The sequence below is a fragment of the Maniola jurtina genome, chromosome 12 (assembly GCF_905333055.1).
Source record: "Maniola jurtina chromosome 12, ilManJurt1.1, whole genome shotgun sequence".
Classification (NCBI taxonomy): Eukaryota; Metazoa; Arthropoda; class Insecta; order Lepidoptera; family Nymphalidae; genus Maniola; species Maniola jurtina.
In genome coordinates, this window is record NC_060040.1 from 2,251,257 (window position 1) to 2,271,923 (window position 20,667).

A 20,667-nucleotide genomic window follows, 5' to 3' on the forward strand; every position below is an offset into this window, starting at 1 on the left:
GGATTTTTTTTGTTTGAATTACTTTCCAGTGGTCCCATATAAACGTGAAGATGAATATCTTCGGAGATGGAAAACAGAACTCCTCAATAAATAAAAGTAAAATAAAAAAATGAATTTTTTTTAACTGACTTCAATAACCATAAACATTAAAAAGTAAAAAAAAAAAATCTACACGTCTATGTACCTACAATCTACATGTATTATGTTCGCTCGACTTCATACATACATTCATTACATGTGTAGAAACAAAACTTATTTTTTACTTTTTGGTGTTTATGGTCATTGAAGTCGGTTTTATTTATTTTTGATTATAAAATAGTTTTTGGTTAACCAACTTAGCACCTCTGAAATGAATCCCTTTTCTTTGAGTCAGACAGACAGACAATGTATTGTACTTTGGTTGCACCATAAAGGTCCTTTTTAGGGTTTCATCCTGAGGGGTGTCAACGGGACCCTATTTAGTAATTGGGTCTCGTTGACGCACAGGCTCTACGGTCCGTCTGTCTGTCCGTCTGTCAGCGCGCTGTACCTATCTCATGAACCGTAATAGGTAGAGAGTTGAAATTTTCATAGTGTGTATTCCTTTTGTCACTATAACAATAAGTAATAATTATAAAAAAAGATGGCGAATTGCAAAATGCGGCCATTAAATCATAGTACGGAACCCTTCTTGTGTGAGTCCGACTCGCACTTGAGCGGTTTTTTAACATATTGGTCTCTCCTGCGTCGTATTTCTCATTGCTGAAGGTTGTGATCCCTTTCCATTAATCCAATAGTGGTAGGAGTTTTCATAGGATAACAATGCGATGGGTTCCCAGATGCTTCCGCATTTTGGTCGGAGTTCTAAACAGATCGCAGATTTAATAATATGGCCATTTTACCTGATAAATTAATCCAACCGTATAATATTATAGATACCTACATATTAATGCATTATTCATATGAACTACCTATTCACATTTGAAAATGTAGTCAGTAGTTGCATGCAAATAATACCTATTATGAAATTATTACTGCGCATTCATTGTGTGACTCTCAACAGTGTACCTATACCTTTGTATAATGCAAATATAACAATCCATGCTATTTAATATTATAAATACGAGAGTGTAAGTATATTATCTGTCACTCCGTCTGTCTGTTTGCTAGCTTTTTACACTTTTCACGCAGATAGTTCAGAGATAGCTTACATCCCCAGGATAGGAAGAACATAAACTACTTTTTAGCTGGAAAATAAAGAATTCGCACGGGATTAATCTACGGGAACGATTAAACATTTTGTCCCGGAAAATCAAGGATTCTAAAAATACGTTAATCCACGTGGACGAAGACACAGGTATCATCTACTTGGTACAGAGATAACTTGACTCTTGCAGGCGGGCAGGTGCCCACGCACTTGAACTGAACTGCAACTGAACTGCGCGTCGCGGCAGCGCCCTGCACGATATTCTCTCCAGCCGCGGCGCGCGTACCGCGTAGCGCGTCACTGCCGCGCGTCGCGGCTGGAGAGAATATCGTGCGGGGCGCTGCCGCGACGCGCAGTTCAGCTGCAGTTCAGCTGCAGTTCAGTTCAAGTGCGTGGGCACCTTTAAGCTACTTTTATACAGAAAAAAAAAGAATTCATCCATTCGGACAAAGTCGCGGGCAACATCTATTTTTGATAATAAAGTTGATGTTCATCTAATATTAAAATGGATACGTTTCGTATCCATATTATATAAAACAAGATATATTTCAGGAAGTAAAACTTGACTAGATTAAAAAATTACACTGGTGAAGTCGGGCGAACGGTTTGCATTTAAAATACCAATATGTATTTCCGGAACCTACATGTTGTGGATTTTTATTCCATACAATACCAATTTGTTATTTATCTCAATACATCGATGATCTCAACATTATATTTTGTTCTTATCGTATCTATATTTTCTTTGTCATTGGCCCTAATTCGCACGAGCGTTAAAAAAGCGTTGCGTTAACAGGGCTCTCTCCGTCACTCGCTTCATACAATCGTAGTTCCAATTTCATTTGAATATTAAGCAACCAAAGTCCATGAAATTTTGCAGACATATTCTAGAAACTAATATCTGTGTCTGTGGTGTTTTAGATTTTTCTAAAAATATGTAGTTTTAAAATTACAGGGGCTCAAAGATTTGTATGAAAATTTTTAAGACCGCGTAACTTTGAAACCGAATATTTTAACAGAAATCTGGAAAACCACAGACATAGATATTAGTTTCTAGAATATGTCTGCAAAATTTCATGGACTTTGGTTGCTTAATATTCAAATGAAATTGGAACTACGATTGTATGAAACGAGTGACGGAGAGAGCCCTCTTAAAACACGGCGTTGCGCTGAAAATACAAAGTGCGCGTTAAAAAAGCGTTGATGTGTGAACCAGATACTTGGGAATGCATTTGTTTTATTTGAACGTTTTTTTTAACGGACTATATAAAAAAGCTCTCGTGCGAATGAGGTCTTAGCGTCTAAATTACACCAACTTGTAATTTATAGGGTTCCGTAAAATGTTGGAAAAATTACCCGAGTATCTCGGTGCGCGAGTCTGACTCGCACTTGGCCGGTTTTTTAATATAACATGCTTGACGAAATAAAAATGTCCAAAAATATAAAATAACATAATTTATTTAATACAAAAATGGTATCGCTTTCACAATTATTATGAAATACGTACTCCAAGAGTTCTTATTTCTGCTGTGGAATAAAACGGCTTTATCTCCCAAGCTCGCTAATCTGGCAGTCTTGGAATCTTGCTCTATCTCCTGCCAATACAACTTTTGCAAATTCTGCATCATACGTAGTCGAAATTCCTCGAACATGTACGAAGCGATTTGCTTCCTCTTTTCTTATCCGAACCGCTAGGATATGGAACGCCCTTCCGGAGTTCCTTCCGGGGAGTTTTCCCCTCCACCTATAATATGGATACCCTCAAGTCAAGGGTGAATAGACAACTTCTAGGTAAGCGCGCTCCATCTTAGGCTGCATCATCACTTGCTAGCAGATCTGATTGCAGCCAAGTGCTAGTCTATATAATTAAAAAAAAAAACAAAAAATTGCAACGCGAACTTGGACTAATTAACCTAACCTTTGAATCCGCTTATATGTTTTTCTCTCATCCTCATACTATGAGATGGAAGGTAATAAAGTGGTTTTGTAATAAATATGAGATATAATTATAACGCATATTTTATTCCATGTAAGGTTTAATGACTATTTGTTCGACCATCTTCTTGCGCCTGTTGTAGATCCACTCCAGTAGCAATATAGTCGATGCAATGAAGAAACCTGCAAATATAAACAATAGAGCTTTTAATCTATGACACTTTAACTATTGGGTACTTGTATACAGCTCGTAAAAGGGACTTCGTCTGTGTTGGTGTTAGCTGCCGGGCGTGCTTTGCCTTTTTGGAGTGTTTTTTTTTTTTTGTTAAAACTGTCTGGAAAGCGCTCTAAGGGGGTGCCGCGCGTGTGTCGGCGAACGCCGTCACAGACAAGGTCCATACTTGTATAGTAATTAACTTGTTACAAATAACTACAAACTTGACATTGGCTAATCTTTGTAAAGCCAGACGAGAGAGAAAAAAAAAAGCTCGTAAAAGATGGCGACTTCAAAAGTGCTGGTGAATTTGGCGGCCATTTTTAACATGGACGAAAGGAATGTTCATAGCCACTCTAGTCACGTCTAAAGAAGTTTTACTCCAAAATAAGTTGTTTGTTATACCTAAAAAGAGCACAAAGAAGGAGCCCTGCATGTCTCTGAGGTTGACGGTGTGGTTGCTGACCTCCTGAGCTGCTGCCGAGGTCTTCCAACAGCGGTCGCGCTTGGGCAAGTAAGCGCTCAACCACTTTGCGATGAGCCCCGCTCTGTGCATGCGGTTTATTCTAGAAATAAAATCGGTCAGGTGCGAATCAGATTCGTACATGGAAGGTTCCGTACCAGCATACAAGAAATAACGATTTTTGCTCTATTTTTAATTTTTATGGTGACCATTTTGAAATTTTTATTAATTGTTATTATAGCGGCAATAAAAACACATTCTGTGAAAAGGGCTTTGAAGATTTTGGCCTACCTAGTAAACATCCCCAGGATCCATACTAAAATATATTCGAACCCCTAAAAGGTTGACCTTTAATACCTATAACAGTTCACGAGATACAGCCCGCTGACAGACAGATGGACAAAGAGTGGAGGCTTGGTAAAAATTGAAATCAAAACTGAAAATCAAAGAAAAATTATGACTTCAATTGCGAAATGCGAATCATTAAAATGAATGTTTTTTGTCTATATTGATAAGTGTTGAATTATCTAAAGATGCTCCTGTTTTTTTACTAGGTATAGGTAATTCACTGAATTACCTACTAATTCCCATAATATTTGGAAAAATGTATGTAAGTACCTAATAAAAAAATTGTTTTTCCCATAATATTACACATCTTGAACGTTATCATACTTACTCTTTATTGATAACTGCCAAGTAGGGACTCCCAGCCGGTACGATCATCGCCACTTGTTCGTCCATGAACTCTTCTTTACCTGAAACAAAAAATTATTAAAAACTAGAGGATGCCCGCGGCTTCACTTTCGATTTCGGTTTTTTTTCCGGGATAAAAAGTAGCCTATGTCCTTCCTCGGGATATATCCCAAGTCTTGTATCATTAAAATCGGTTCAGCGGTTGGGCCGTGAAAACGTAGCAGACAGACAGACAGACACACTTTCGCATTTATAATATTAATTAAGTATGGATGAAGCTTCAAAAAGCTTCACGGAAGTAGACAGATTGTAGATTCAAAGTTTCAAACGCACTCATGTTGTATAGTCCTAGCCCAAGCTTAGGTTAGCTATTAGTAGATATCTAAATCACACTAATATTATAAAGGCGAAAGTTTGTATGTGTGTGTGTGTGTGTGTGTATGTATGTTTGTTACTCATTCACGCAAAAACCACTGGACGGATTTGGCTGAAAATCGGAATGGAGATAGATAATATCCTGGATTAGCACATAGGCTACTTTTTATCCCGGAAAATCAAAGAGTTCCCACGGGATTTTGAAAAACCTAAATCCACGCGGACGAAGTCGCGGGTGTCAGCTAGTATACCAATACAAAGAAAAGCTGACAAAGCGGAATACCCCGCAACTACTTGATCAACTGATCAATTAAACCTGTAGTTTCTATATGACTTACTGAGAGCAAAGTCACAGGTGTCAGTCTTCAAGGTCTCGGCTCTCATGAGGTACCGCAGGCGCAGCTTCCAGTCAATGAGTGCGTGTCGGTTGTGGCGGACACGATTGAGGATACCCGCACCTTTGGACCAAGCAAAGCCATTAATTACGAGTAATAATATATTATTGAAGAGCTTGTCTTACGGAACTTTATCAACATGTGTTCGTTTGCTGGTTTGCCATTCAATAATGTCGCAACCAAGCAACAGATTGACGTGATTTTTTTCATGGGTATAGTTAAATGCGTGACGGTATGAAAGGCATGTTGTTTTAAATCAGGCCATCTGGGACCATCATAGTATACATACCATCATAGAAGCGATTTGCCTCCTCATTTTTGATTCGAAGCACTAAGATATGGACCGCCCTTCCAGTATCAGTTTTCCACTCCAGTTTTAATATGGATACCTTCAAGTCAAGGGAGAATAGGCATCTTCTAGGCAAGCGCGCTCCATCTTAAGACTCCATATCTCAGATCCGCTGGTGATGTGTCATCCACTTGCCAGCAGGTCTGATTGGGACCAAGAGCTAGTGAATAAAAAAAAAACATTTTTATCTTGCCTTTATGTCCCGAATAAAAGAATAATTATTTATTTATTTATTTATCTGCCTACCAAATGCATTAAACAAAAAAAAAATTTTTGAATCTTCCAAGCGTCAATTTGCCGATAATACTTGTACAAGTTTTCTCGTTCCAAGTTGTAGGTTGCAACTTGCAAGGAACAATTCTCACCGGAGCTGGCTGCCATGTTGCCTTCGACGCCCCCTGTAGCAGATGTCACCTCTGCTCGCTTTAGGAAAGACACGTATTTTGGCTCGTCAGAATTCTGTAATATAAAGTTTTTTTTCCATATTAATATTATAAACTAGCTAAAGCCTACGACTCCGTCCGCGTGGATTTAGAAAGTCCCAAGCTCCTTTCTTGAGGGAGTCTACCTTATTGAGAGCCTGCGTGAAAAATATCTTTGTAGACCTAGGGGTTAAACTGCGCTATATTGGTCAGTAAAATATTTTCTTATAACAATCCGTCTCTAGCATAATATTATAGTAGTATAGTGTGGGACGCCCTCCAGCACGATGGACTGACGATATGAAGTGACTGGCGGGAAGTGGTTGGGTGAGGAAGGCCGAGGACCGGGTGTGGTGACGCTTTTTAGGGAAGGCCTATCCCTACACTACACGCAGTGGATATCCACAGGCTGATGATGATGATGATGATATATACCTTCAACTGCGTTTCCAAGAAAGAGCCCTGTTTGATCGACCACGTGTAACTCTTACTCTCCAGCAACTCCGACACGGTGGTGACGGGGATCTCGAACTTGGGGAAGGTGAGGAAGGCGACCAGGTTGCCGGAGTATGTGGTCACCACTACCAGCACCACTATCCACCATGTCCCCACCACTAGACGACCGCTGTCGGCGCGGGGTAGGTACATGCCGCCTGTTTAAAAAACTATTTAATAATAGCCAGAAGCAAGCGAGTTCATCGACAAATTCAAAACCACTCAGCAAACTATAGCTGTATTGCGTTTCCGCAAAGCAGGAAAGTAGCTAATCCGCAGAAAAAGCAAGTCTGAGCAAGCAAAGCCTGATCCACAAATTCAAAGTCACTCAGCGAGCCACGGAGATGGCTATGTTAGGTGTTTCCTTGAAGGATCAGAAATAAATGGAGAATGGATTGATGGAGGCCAAGGCCACTTGACTGAGGAAGCCCAAAACTTTAGCTAGGTGAAATGGTATTGAGCAAGCCGTGCTTGTTGTAGAGGCGATGGCCATTGCAGCCAAACTCAGTAGAACTCATCCCGTTTAGTTTCAACGGTGAAATTGGTCCTACCTTGCTGAAGCAAAGCTCCATAGATGTACCACAGGCAGTTGTGTATGGTGGAGAGTCCTCCTTCGCGTGACATCTCCATCGCCTCATAGTAGGGGCTCAAGCGATGCACCACGTACAGCATTGGACCCATTAGTATTACTGCGAAGCCCAGGCAAAGCCATGTCTGTGGAGAAAATAACTAAATATTTGTCTTTGACTTAGAATTTAAAAGGTTCAATAAATCATTTTCGGCGAAAAATCGAAGTTTTTGGGAACTAATTGTGCCCTGCGTAAAGTTTTCCCGAGTAATGTTCACGATTCAATAAGTCCTTCAACAAAAAGATTTTGGCTCCGTGGCGGTTTTTGGATACTGAGTTGTGAGAAATTGTTATTATGATGATCTAAATGCTGATGTCACATCAACTAAACTCTTGTTAAAACTTAAATCGATGTACTTAGTACTTCAGATTCGAGATCTTCTGAAATCAGAGGTACCTACCGATCTCGTTTATAGGCCGCTCGTTTCGTGAGGATTTACTTTTTAAAGTTTTGCTTGCAGAAATTGAATCGATTAACAAACGTACAAAACTTACGTCAGTAGTGAAAGGCAGCAGAAATAGAAGCGCTCTGCTCATCTCCCTCGGTCGAGCGATGATGAAGGAGTATGGCTGCGTGCTGACCGGTATTGTGTAGTTTATTCCTGCAGGGAAACGGCGCAGAAAAATTATTATGAGCAAGAACTATTGCAATTTCAGACTGGAGCAAAGTCGCAACATTTTTTGATAACAACTCAAACTCAGGTTGAAGCCTAATTAGACCTTATTAGAAGAACTAGATTGCGTCCGCGACTCCGTCCGCTTGGACTACTCAAATTTCAAACTCCTGTTTTATCCCTTTAGGAGTTAAATTTTCAAAAATCCTTTCTTAGCGAATGTCTACGTCGTAATAGCTATCTAAATTTCAGCCTGGTCCATCCAGTAGGTTGAGCTGTGCGTTTATAGATCAGTCAGTCAATCAGTCAGCTTTTCCTTTTATAACTATAATAAAATAGAAAAACTAACTGACTGATTGACTGACTGACCGACTGACGAAATGGGTAAGATGTGCTACGAAGATGCACTTTGCGTAAGGTAGCTGTGCGAGGAAGATGCACGATGCGAGCTATCTTACTTCCCATAGCTACACCCCACGCGCATCTGTAGCTCGCAGCAGTCAAATGGTTTTTCTTGGCTCACTTGTATCAATTATATTATGTACCTACCTTGATTGTGGTCAGAGAGAACTGTGAAAACGGCTACAGCGAGCGCCGCTTGTCCTTTTGAGATGGCTGTCATGGTCAGCATTGAAATGGTGCTTGCTGACATCTGCGTTGGAAATAGCATTAAAAAATTGATTAGGTCACACGTAGGGTTCCGTACCGTGGTCGTACAAGAAACGACACTCTTTATATTTTTTATTTTCATTTTGCAATTTTTATTAAATATTTGTTGTTATAGCGGCATAAAAGGGCGGGTAGGTACATAAAATTCAAGGCTTTCAAAGTCTAAATTACTTGTGCTTGTAAATCCACCAGTGAATTTACAAGCACAAGCAATTTAGACTTTAAAATCTGTTCCATCATTCATAGCTAATATTCATAAACCAACTAAGCCCGCACTTTATTCCAATTAGGACAACGAACGTCACAGTTTACGACGTTTCAAATTGGTCTGATACGATCATTTAGGCTCTTACGCATTGCATCCGATCCGAATCCGAGAATTCTCGATCCGAATTGACGTACTTATAGTTGGTACCATTTGTATTAGAGGTGGTGCATGGATGGGCCCTTCGAAGATAAAAAACGCGCTCAAAAAGTCAAGAGAAATTGCAAAAGTCTCTTGACTTTGTCAATGACGATGACGTAAGATTCAAGCGTATTTTTGCGGACGGAATTGTATGGGAAAAGCTAATCCATATACATCGATGACTGTATCCAATCCGAATCCGAGCCTTATGCGGATGGTGGAAATTGGAGCAAGCAACATCCGTTGAAACGAACGAAGTGTGAAATCGTCATCCGGATTCAGTGATGAAAGTCGATGCAGTGTGTAAAGGTGTCGTCGAATAAAAAAAACCGTTGAGTACAATAACTTATAACTTAAAAAACCCCCGACACAAACACCTCCGTAAGAAAACTAGAAAAGAGCTGATAGCTTTCAAACGGCTGAACCGATTTTTTGGATTATAGCTAAGAACACTCTCGATCAAGCCACCTTTCAAACAAAAAAAAACTTAATTAAAATCGGTTCATTAGTTTAGGAGCTAATATGCCACAGACAGATACACAGATACACACGTCAAACTTATAACACCCCTCGTTTCGGGTCGGAGGTAATTTTTATTACAAAGGTGATAATAAGTGGATACGCACATCTCTCGCTGTTTCGTTCGAATTGTTATGTCTGATATTATCAGGAAGAAGGATCCGGATTCTGAAATGCATGAAAAGATCATATTTTTTTATTTTTTTATTTATCGCTTAAAATTAATTTATAGCTCCAACAAATCTTGCTACCTGCCCACAAACAAAACGTACTAGCGGTGATAGCCTAGCCGTAGACGTTGCTTTACCCTGCTATCCAGGGGTCCGGGCCCCACGATTTGATACCGGACATTTTTTTTTAAAGAATATTAGCCATGCTAATCATGATTAATACTCCCCTTTCCCCTCCAATTAAGCATAAAGCTTGTGCCAGGAGTGGGTAAGACAATAGTGCAACGGGTGGGGTTTGAACCGCCGACCTTTCGGAAGTTAGTCCGCTCCTCAACCGCGGTTGAGGTTTCGAGGCTCTAAACATGCACCTCGAACTTTTCGGAATTATATATAATTATTATTAACGCCTTTAACGGTAAAGGAAAACATCGTGATGAATCCTGTATGCCACCAGTTCATAATGTTCTCAAAGGAGAATCAAGTCTGCCAATCTACACTTGGCCAGCGTAGTACCTTGCTCAACTTTTCTTACTCAGTGAGGAGACCCAAGCTCAGTTATAGTGAACTGACATACGAGAGATGATAAAGACGCCATAAACAATGACTTACGTAAAATTTTTATTCTTTGCCAGCTGATTCACAATGTCAAACAACAAGCCGCTGTAATTTGTGATGGAACCAGAGGTGTTTTGGTGTAGAATTGTCCACGGGGGATTCTGAAACCAAATGGAATGAGATATTTCTGTTCGTCCGTCTCTTCGTCCGTCTGTCTGTCAGCGGGCTATATCCCATGAACCGTAATAGGTAGAGATTTGGTTTCACAGAGTATGTATTTCTATTGCTCCTATAAGAAAAAAAATTTACAATGACCGACATGCAAATTTAAAAGTGCATACCTAGTGCCATCTTGTACTATGGTACGGAGCCGATCGTATACGAGTCCAACTCGCACTTGACCGGTTTTATTTGTAATTACTAGCTAACACCCGCGACTTCATCCGCGAGGATTTAGGTTTTTTGAAATCCCGTGGGAACGATGATTTCCCTTCATTTTATGTGATGCTTACTATTCCGACTCGAGGGCATCGATTTCGGTTTCTGAGATTCATTGTTGAAAAAAACGTGTTTTCGTAAAGACGAATGTCTACTTACATGATATGTAATAATAGGCAGCTCTTTCCCTCTAAACCCATGTTCCACGTGTGGGAAGAGAACGTCATCAAACTTGAATCCGTCAATAGGACGCCAGACACCCACCTGCAAATTACAATTATGTTCAACAGTTTGGGATTTTAATGCTATCCTGTTGCCCTATTATATTATACTTCTTGCAATGGATGATAATAAAATTAAATGATCCCGGCTGTACTCACGTGGTTAGACGACCTATCGACGAGCTGGGGTCATTTACTTATATTTATACCTAACTGGCTGATGCCTGCGACTTCGTCCGTGTAGATTTAGGTTTTTCAATATCCCGTGGGAACTCATTGATTTTCCGGGATGAAAAGTAGCCAATGTGGTAATCCAGGATATTATCTTTTTCCATTCCAAATTTCAGCCAAGTCCGTCTAATAGTTTTTGCGTGAAGGAGTAACAAACATGCACACACACACACACACACATATTATACACAAACTTTCGCCTTTATAATATTAGTGTGATGGAATTATGTCCCGAGTTGCGAAAAGTTAGTTGGATTATTTCTGAAAATTCAATGCCAGCCCTTTACCAGTTGGAAAATAAAGTCTCATAATCACTGGCCTATAAATTAACCTATCACTGGTCTAAAACTTAACTTAACACGGGTATCCTGACTCCTCTCAGAATGAGAACGCTCAGCACACTGCAATGGTCAAGTGCGCTTTGGCAGACTTCACACAACTTTGATAATTATATTTGATATTATAAAGAACTCTAGCTTACAAGTTTCCTGTGGATGTTTTTCTTTCACCGTTACTATCTTCTTCACCGATAGTTCTAGAAGTAAATTGGTGTAGGTAGGAACAAATTCTACAACTAACATAAACCACATCCCTTACATGTAACAGTTCCGTATGGTTGATGTCGGTACGTTTAGTTCCATTTTTCTTGTTACCCTTGGGCATATTTGGCTCAAGACTTCGTCCTCTGTACGTAGCACCCCAAGTATCTCCTGCCTTCACTTGCCAAGAGGTACAGTTGCCGCATACGCTCTTAAGCGATATGAATTGCTGCGGAAAAGACCATAATGTCAGTTTTAAATTGCAAGAATTCAACGTAGTAAGTCCCAATAAATGGTGACCTCCACGCGTAGTATTGTCAGACCTTCAACTAGGTAGATAGAGGACATCAAGCTAGTCACGGGGAGCCCCTGAATATAAAGGCACAAGACCGTGGCCTTTAGACGTTGGTACAAAAGCCCTATGATCAGCAGTGCATGTACTTGACGGCAACGATGACCTCAAGAGAGTAGTAAAAGGTTAAACTACACGTGACGTGCACTTTAACCTTTTACTACCTTTTACCTTCCAGGTATTTTCTTTCACGCATTTGCAAATTGTGGAACCAGTTTAAACCCTGCTATGCTCGCTCAAAATATGAGGCTATTCATATGAAAGAATCCTCAAAAGCCGGCAATGTTTTGATTCCCTTGGTCCTGCAGATGTGCATAACTATTGTAGGTGGTGGTAATCATTCAACATCACGTGACCCGTTTTCTTTCTATGATGTTTTTGAAGCTACGACCTTATAGCGGACACTTAAAAAACGTCTGTTGTGCTCATTTCCCCTTTCATGTCGAGACCACTGTCATAAATATAGCATTTTATTGCGACAACATAAATTATGACCCTACGTTTACTGAACGATAGCAGTTTATACTTCGGAGGGCTAACAAAAGTTATAAGAAATAAAAGATTCAAAAATACCTGCATATGCCTGAGCAAAGTGTCTCTACGCTGTAATTTAGTAGGTCTTATGGCTTCCCATTCTTCGTCAGATACCTGGGCAGCCACGTCAAACTCTTCTTGAACTGCTGCGTCCAAAGCCGAAATAAAGGCATCCATCAATTCTTGAGCATAGCAGAGCAGTCCATTCTGAAAAAAATTGTTCTGTACAAATCTCAAAGGTCATAACAGGGGCCTCACAAATAAACATGCCTTTTGAGGTATGAAAGCCATACACTTTTAAACAACCAGCCCAATCGACTATACAATTATGTGTCTTCAGGAAAATCTTGACCGGCCCATGCACGTCTTTGATGACATTCAGCGGGAAGCAGGTCTCTAAAATCCAAGATCTTGCTAAATTCTAAATCTACCGACATTTTTTCGGACAGATCATAAACAATTTCGGTAGAATAAGAAGTAGGTGAGTACTTGCACTATTTCGCTTTATCATCTCCTAAAAAAATAACAACTACCCTGCAAGTTAGATTCCTCGTCTGCTTACTATTCTAGACTCATTTATTGAGACTTGAAAGTTGGAACGTTAAGAAGAGGTTAAAGAAACACCTACTTAGGGACTCCCTAACGGAGTAGGTCCATGCTTCATAAAATTAGTAATTTGTGTTTTGTGTTTTCTTTTGATTTGTATAGTAATGTGTTTTTGTCTGTTTAGTAAAGTAGTTAGGTTTAAATAAATATTTACTCGTAGTAAGTTTATTATAAGTATAGATTAAGGTGTATGGATAAGTTAGTTAATATGTACGATAAAATAAGAGCGCCACCTACCACTACTAGCGCCACTACCTTGCAAGTTACACTCCTCGTCTGCTTACTATTCTAGACTCATTTATTGAGACTTGAAAGCTGGAACGATTGATTAGAACAATTTTTTCTTGAAAGACTGAAAGCTAAGCATGAACTCCTGGATAAAGAGGCAAAGAAAGAGATTCTCTCTTTACTCCAGAGCTAGAATTTCTCACTTTACTCCCCATCATTGAACTGAACACAGGCGATGTTCTCGCTCTCATACAGGTCGCTGATCATATTGCGCATGCTGCCCTCGTGGCTGTGTGTGTCGGATATCACGTAGGCACAGACACTGCGTCTGTGTGTGTGTAACGTGAGCAATGAGCATATTCCCTCCTCACCTTACACTCCTCGTCATTATCAGTGGCATTGAACACGTAGGCGATGTTCTCGCCTTCGTACATGTCGCTGATCACATTGCGCATGCTCCCTGCGCGGCTGTGTGTGTCGGATACGACGTACAGCCACTGCGCCTGTGTGTGTGACATAAGCAATGGGCATATTCCTTCCTCACCTTACACTCCTCGTCATTATCAGTGGCATTGAACACGTAGGCGATGTTCTCGCCTTCGTACATGTCGCTGATCACATTGCGCATGCTCCCTGCGCGGCTGTGTGTGTCGGATACTACGTACAGCCACTGCGCCTGTGTGTGTGACATAAGCAATGGGCATATTCCTTCCTCACCTTACACTCCTCGTCATTATCAGTGGCATTGAACACGTAGGCGATGTTCTCGCCTTCGTACATGTCGCTGATCACATTGCGCATGCTCCATGCGCGGCTGTGTGTGTCGGATACCACGTACAGCCACTGCGCCTGTGTGTGTGACATAAGCAATGGGCATATTTCTTCCTCACCTTACACTCCTCGTCATTATCAGTGGCATTGAACACGTAGGCGATGTTCTCGCCTTCGTACATGTCGCTGATCACATTGCGCATGCTCCCTGCGCGGCTGTGTGTGTCGGATACCACGTACAGCCACTGCGCCTGTGTGTGTGACATAAGCAATGGGCATATTCCTTCCTCACCTTACACTCCTCGTCATTATCAGTGGCATTGAACACGTAGGCGATGTTCTCGCCTTCGTACATGTCGCTGATCACATTGCGCATGCTCCCTGCGCGGCTGTGTGTGTCGGATACCACGTACAGCCACTGCGCCTGTGTGTGTGACATAAGCAATGGGCATATTCCTTCCTCACCTTACACTCCTCGTCATTATCAGTGGCATTGAACACGTAGGCGATGTTCTCGCCTTCGTACATGTCGCTGATCACATTGCGCATGCTCCCTGCGCGGCTGTGTGTGTCGGATACCACGTACAGCCACTGCGCCTGTGTGTGTGACATAAGCAATGGGCATATTCCTTCCTCACCTTACACTCCTCGTCATTATCAGTGGCATTGAACACGTAGGCGATGTTCTCGCCTTCGTACATGTCGCTGATCACATTGCGCATGCTCCCTGCGCGGCTGTGTGTGTCGGATACCACGTACAGCCACTGCGCCTGCGTGTGTGACATGAGCAAGTTGCGTGCAGTCTCCATTAACGTGCTCAATACATCCGTTGTCACTATCGCTACGAAGTTTTCTCCTAAAATTTAAAAAATACGATTGTGGCGGTCTCTCCATACAGATTACAGATACTAGATGAGGTTATTCGCACTCATGCAAAAAGGATTATACATCGATCACGCTCTACAAGCCTGAGACCGTAGTGACAATGTAACTAGATGGCGCCACAGGTAATTTCCATCGCTCATTACGACGCCTGAATCTCGCTAATGGATTGTTAACCTCAGAAAACTATATGTGTATACAAGTTCCAATATACTAGTTGGCTAGTCTTTATATAAGAGAACTTGCACGGAGATTCTTACCAATATATTTAACAGGTAGCTTTGACAGCACTCTGTGGACCTCCTTCCGCCTCAAGTACTCGTTGACCTCGTGCCTCATCTTGTACACCGTCACCGACACGGAGGGCACGTCTTCGTCGTTTATCTCAGATGACAGGGATTTCACCACCCGAGAAACCATGTCACGACCTGAAAATTTTGTGATATAAAAACTACCTACATATTAATTATGTCGTATGCCCACCCACCCACATAGAGGTATTTTCTTTTTTAGGGTTCCGCACCTCAAAAAGAAAAACGGAACCCTTATAGGATCACTTCGTTGTCTGTCTGTCAGTCCGTCTGTCCGTCTGTCGTGTCTGTCGAGAAAACCTATAGATTACTTACCTGTAACCTAGAATCATGAAATTTAGCAGGTAAGTAGGTCTTATAGCACAAGTAAAGGAAAAAATCCGAAAACCGTGAATTTGTGGGATATCACAAAAAAATTAAAATGTGTTCCAATTTTCAAAGTAAGATAACTATACCAAGTGGGGTATCATATGAACTTACCCTATACCTGTACATTCTAAAACAGATTTTTATTTATTTTCATACATAATAGTTTTTGATTTATCGGGAAAAATGCCCGAGTACAGAACCCTCGGTACTGACTCTGACTCGTACTTAGCCGGTTTTTAGGGTTCCGTACCTCAAATGGATAAACGGAACCCTATTCTCTCTTGTTTTAAGGATACTCCGATTATAAAATATAATTATTAGATATTTTTAGAAAACAGATTTCAGACGGGTAAGTATTCCAAGCCCAGCCGTGCGTATGAGAAATGATGACGCAAAACGTTCCGTGCGTGCAGATGGAATTTCGACGATAGACGTACTTGTTGTAAGACAATGTCGTCTTTGGACAAAGTTCAAAAGGATCGATAAATGATTCCTAGTTATTTATTTATCACTGTGTGGTAGATAATATGAAACATCAAAAAACTCGAACAAAATTGTAAGTCAACATTACGTTAGAGATTATCATTAGTTTTTCTTCAAGTCTTTAACCAAATGCCTAACCTAAAAATTAACCTAACCTAACCTAACCTAACTCTGACCCAACTGTCCATCATCATTATCATCATCATCATCTAGCCATCGAGCACTAGTTTCCTCCCAGAATGTAAGGGATTTAGCCCATATTCTACCATCATTGCTAAGTGCGAATTGGCAGAAGACCAAGGAGATCTATGCTGGTTGGGGTTAGTGTAACTAAAATATATTTTCTTACTCAAAGTATCATCATGCAAAATGATCGCAGACTTCCAATGAAATGCCTTCCGTGTTCTGAAATCCAGGAACAGCTGTGGCAGCTCCTGCCCCGGGTCCGCGAAGGTCACGGTGATGGCGGAATCTGATGGCAGGCGCGGACAGTCAACTTCCGTCAACGCAAATAATAGGAGTTGCTCCTCTTCAGTCCTGGAGAATAATGACCAGGTGTCTTCGCATGACGCCACGCTGAAGACTGCTAGAAACCCTAAAATAGAAAAAAGTGGAAAATATATTATTTGCTGTATAATTTCCAATCCTGTTTTGCAGTTTTTATCAGGTTTTCGTATTTAAGTAGGTAGTTACCGGTGGTAGACTAGTGGTTAAGATCGGATGATTACGGGGTTTGGGATTCGATCCCGGGCACGCACCTTTTATTTTTCAGGACAATAGTGCAATGGGTGGAGTATGAACCGCCGACCTTTCGGATTTCAGTCCACTCCTAATTACTACATAGTATCTGATTTTACAAAAAAAAAAAGGCTTATTATTATTATTATTATCTGATTTTACAAATATACTTTTATCTTAGACTGCACCATCGCTACATTTTGTTTCAGGTCCCAAGAGCTCTGGAAGACCCTCTGAGTCCATCTGCATCGTATTCCTCATTGCTGAGGGTCGTAAGTTCAAGGACCATTTAAAAAAAATGTGCCTGCCTTCTCAGAATCGTGGGGATTCAGATTTTTCTTACCTTTCTTGAGACTAATGGCCGTCCAAGAGAAGTAATGAACGTTAACTCCGCCATGCTTGAGCTCGACTCGCGTCAACTCCTTGATGTAGTCCTTCAGCTGGTCCAGCACTGGTTGGTAGTCTTCACCCAGGAACTGCTGGTCTAACACCACGGCTGCGTTCATGAGTTACCAGTTTAGAAATATAAGTATAATTATCTAAGTCTAGATTTTGATTATGCAATCACTCAAAATCCTTACCAATAGAAGCGTTCGCCGTAATCAGCGACGGAAAATCTTCCGCCCTCCCATATCTGAGCAAACCAAACACAATGAGAAAAGTCCATAATATCATTTTTTCCCGCGAAAACTCTACAACCTCTCAACACTTTATATGAAGTTCTAGTCATAATTCGCGTAAAAACGTTTTTATTTCTAATCAAAAACTGTTACTTTATTTATCGTTTAATTAGAAGTATTGGAAATGGGAGCTCAGGTGGGCCATGTTAACATTTCATGAGGGTTCGCGTGAATGGCAGACTAAGCTTTCTTTATATGTAGTTTTTAGAGAAATGTAGGTCTATACGGGGTGTGTAAAAATTATCTTGTCTTCTTTGAACAAAAAGATGGGCTGTAATCGTTATTAATAAACTCTCATTTTTCTAGAGATTCTAGTAATTCAAAGTAATACCTACTTAATTTGAAAAAGTGATTGGTAGATAACTACCTACTAAATGAATCACTACCTAGTAATTTATTTGTTTGTCTTTTTATTACAATGCAACGAAGCAACGGATCGACGTGATTTTTTGCATGGAGAGTGACTTAGATTATTTTTATCCCGAAAAAACAGACGGGCCCTGCAAGATAGCTATGCCATTTTTCACGCCTTTTCCTTCATTCACACAGCAACAGATCATCGAATTCATCTGATTTTGCACAGTGACATTACTTAAGAGGGCTCTCTCCGTCACTCGTTTCATACAATCGTAGTTCCAATTTCATTTGAATATTAAGCAACCAAAGTCCATGAAATTTTGCAGGCATATTCTAGAAACTAATATCTATGTCTGTGGTTTTCCAGATTTCTGTTAAAATATTCGGTTTCAAAGTTACGCGGTCTTAAAAATTTTCATACAAATCTTTGAGCCCCTGTAATTTTAAAACTACATATTTTTAGAAAAATCTAAAACACCACAGACACAGATATTAGTTTCTAGAATATGTCTGCAAAATTTCATGGACTTTGGTTGCTTAATATTCAAATGAAATTGGAACTACGATTGTATAAAACGAATGACGGAGAGAGCCCTGTTAAGACCTGAGAGAATTACATATCTAGACTAGGTAGGTACTTTTTGTCTTGGAAAATAAAGATTTGTGGGATTTTTAAAATACTAAATCCACAGGCCGAAGTTTTGGGCATCAGCCAGTCAGGTACGACATTAAAAACCTGGTCAAGTGCGTGTCGGACTCACACACGAAGAGTTCCGTACCATCGTAAAAGATAATAGAACACTGTGCCACGCTTTACTTTTTTGCAACTTAATTTGCATGGTGGCCATTTTGAAATTGGTTTTATATTATTTTTTGCTATAGTGGCAATAGAAATCCACATTCCTAATCATTAATGACGGTACCACGCCATTAATCTGAGTACTGAGTGATACACGTATGTACTTACTTACTATGGTTCATAAGATACAGCCCGCTGACAGACAGACAGACAGACGGACAGCGGGGGCTTAGTAAGAGAGCCCCGTTGGCACCGTTCAGATGCGGAACTCTGAAGATATGTATGTAAAAAGAACCAAATAAAATCGAAAACAAAATAAAATTTAAACACCCTAGTTTCTCGGAGCTGTCTCGTGAAAGGTCGTGCGCATGAAAAATTCAGTTACAAGAATTACTAAACAGGCCCACTTGGCCACTTTCATTACGCGCCTTAATTTACACGTCATTCAAAATATCATTTCATTTCATTTTTATTGGCAGGCTCTCTGTAGTATTTCGAACTACTAAGATAATACACACGACTTCGTCCGTGTAGAAGTAGATTAAGGTTTTTAAAAAATCCGTGAGAAATCTTTAATCTTCCGGGATATTACAAGTAGCCATAAGTCCTCGGAATACAACGTAGACTGAGTACCTAGGTACTGAGTCTACGGGATGCAAGTTATCTGTGTAAAATTCAAAAGTGGTTACCTACCTATCTATGCGAATGCACCGTGAAAACAGACGACAAAATATAGATACTTATCTATCTACACTTTCGCATTTTTAATTTGATTTATTTACCTATATTTTTTATCGCTTTATAGTAAAATCTTACGAACGATGTCTAACTAAATCTGATGCAACTACTTTTAATCTTAGAAGTAGAAGTTCCTGAGATCGATTCCCGAAAGCAGCAATTTTTAAATTGTCTCTGGTCTAATCTCGCCTATATGGCACATGGATGTGCGGCATGAGAAAATCCCTACAAGAAAGTACAGCGATAATTCAAGGAAATCGTACAAACATTTACACAAAAAAATGGCATCCTTGAAACCCGCGTTACTATATCAATGTTACCCGTTTCTACTGTCCATAGAACTGGAGTCTATCGAGCTTAGGTCCAATAGTAATATTACTGAACGTTAACTATAACGTCACTGTCATGTTGACAGTTGACAACTGACAGGAATAATTAGGTACATTAGCAGATTTTTCGATTTTTGTTGACGCTACGATATTTCTGTTTACAAAATAAAAATTTATTGCATGAAAAATGAAGACACAACACGAATACAAAAAATGTTTCATAACAGTAGGAACAACACGTTTCGACCTACTTTGCAAATGCATTCAAACACCAAAAGTTTTGCGTGCGTTAAAAAAACTTGGATGTAAAGAGATAACCTTTCAAATAGGGAACAGTGATTATGAGCCAGGTTTTTATGAGAAAGAAGGTGTAAAAATTGAGTTATATAGGTTCAAAGATTCGTTAAAAGAAGATATGAGAAGCGCTGATCTAGTTATAAGTCATGCTGGAGCAGGAAGCTGCTTAGAAGCGTTGGACGCAAATAAACCACTTTTAGTTGTTATAAATGAAGATTTAATGGATAACCATCAAATGGAACTGGCTGAACAGCTACATATGTCTGGGAATCTTTACTATTGCACATGTGACACATTGGAAGACACTTTAGAAACTGTTGATTTCAGTTGGTTGTCACCTTTGGCTAAACCTACACCAAATAACTTTGTTAAATATTTAGATAGTGTATTTACTGTAAAAAATCTTTCTAAATAAGCAAATATTGTTTGAAGCAAATCTGCTTAAAAAAAATCTATTTGTAAAACAATTTTTTGTACATGATTATTTTGAAAATCTGCAATATGAGAATGTCAAATTGAATTGATTGAATCTTCGTTAAGCTTAGCTTTGCTATGGTTGATATTGACTGCAGTTTTTGCAGATTCTTCTCAGTAGATAAAACTGCCCAACTATCCATGAACCAGTGGTAAATTCTTTGCCAACAACACCTTGATAATTATAAGGATTTGAAACAAC

At 40.0% G+C, this 20,667-nt stretch overlaps 2 protein-coding genes across 2 annotated transcripts; one reads left to right on the forward strand and one right to left on the reverse strand.

Moving 5' to 3' along the window:
• Window positions 1-3,148: 3,148 nt before the first annotated feature.
• On the reverse strand, window positions 3,149-19,779 carry LOC123870167 (ionotropic receptor 93a). The gene is made up of 21 exons (XM_045913359.1): window positions 19,686-19,779; window positions 18,796-18,822; window positions 17,373-17,490; window positions 17,135-17,287; window positions 16,403-16,648; window positions 15,151-15,318; window positions 14,647-14,864; window positions 12,443-12,610; window positions 11,576-11,746; window positions 10,686-10,790; window positions 10,143-10,249; window positions 9,471-9,531; window positions 8,319-8,421; window positions 7,651-7,757; window positions 7,079-7,241; window positions 6,468-6,685; window positions 5,976-6,069; window positions 5,205-5,324; window positions 4,475-4,553; window positions 3,741-3,901; window positions 3,149-3,304 (listed from the first exon to the last, which is right to left on the reverse strand). The coding sequence occupies exons 3-21, from the start codon at window positions 17,464-17,466 to the stop codon at window positions 3,207-3,209; spliced, it is 2,634 nt and encodes an 877-aa protein (XP_045769315.1). The 5' UTR covers window positions 17,467-17,490; window positions 18,796-18,822; window positions 19,686-19,779; the 3' UTR covers window positions 3,149-3,206.
• A 34-nt stretch (window positions 19,780-19,813) lies between these two features.
• On the forward strand, window positions 19,814-20,666 carry LOC123870181 (UDP-N-acetylglucosamine transferase subunit ALG13 homolog). The gene has a single exon (XM_045913382.1). The coding sequence runs from the start codon at window positions 19,882-19,884 to the stop codon at window positions 20,404-20,406; it is 525 nt and encodes a 174-aa protein (XP_045769338.1). The 5' UTR covers window positions 19,814-19,881; the 3' UTR covers window positions 20,407-20,666.
• The last annotated feature ends 1 nt before the right edge of the window (window position 20,667 follows it).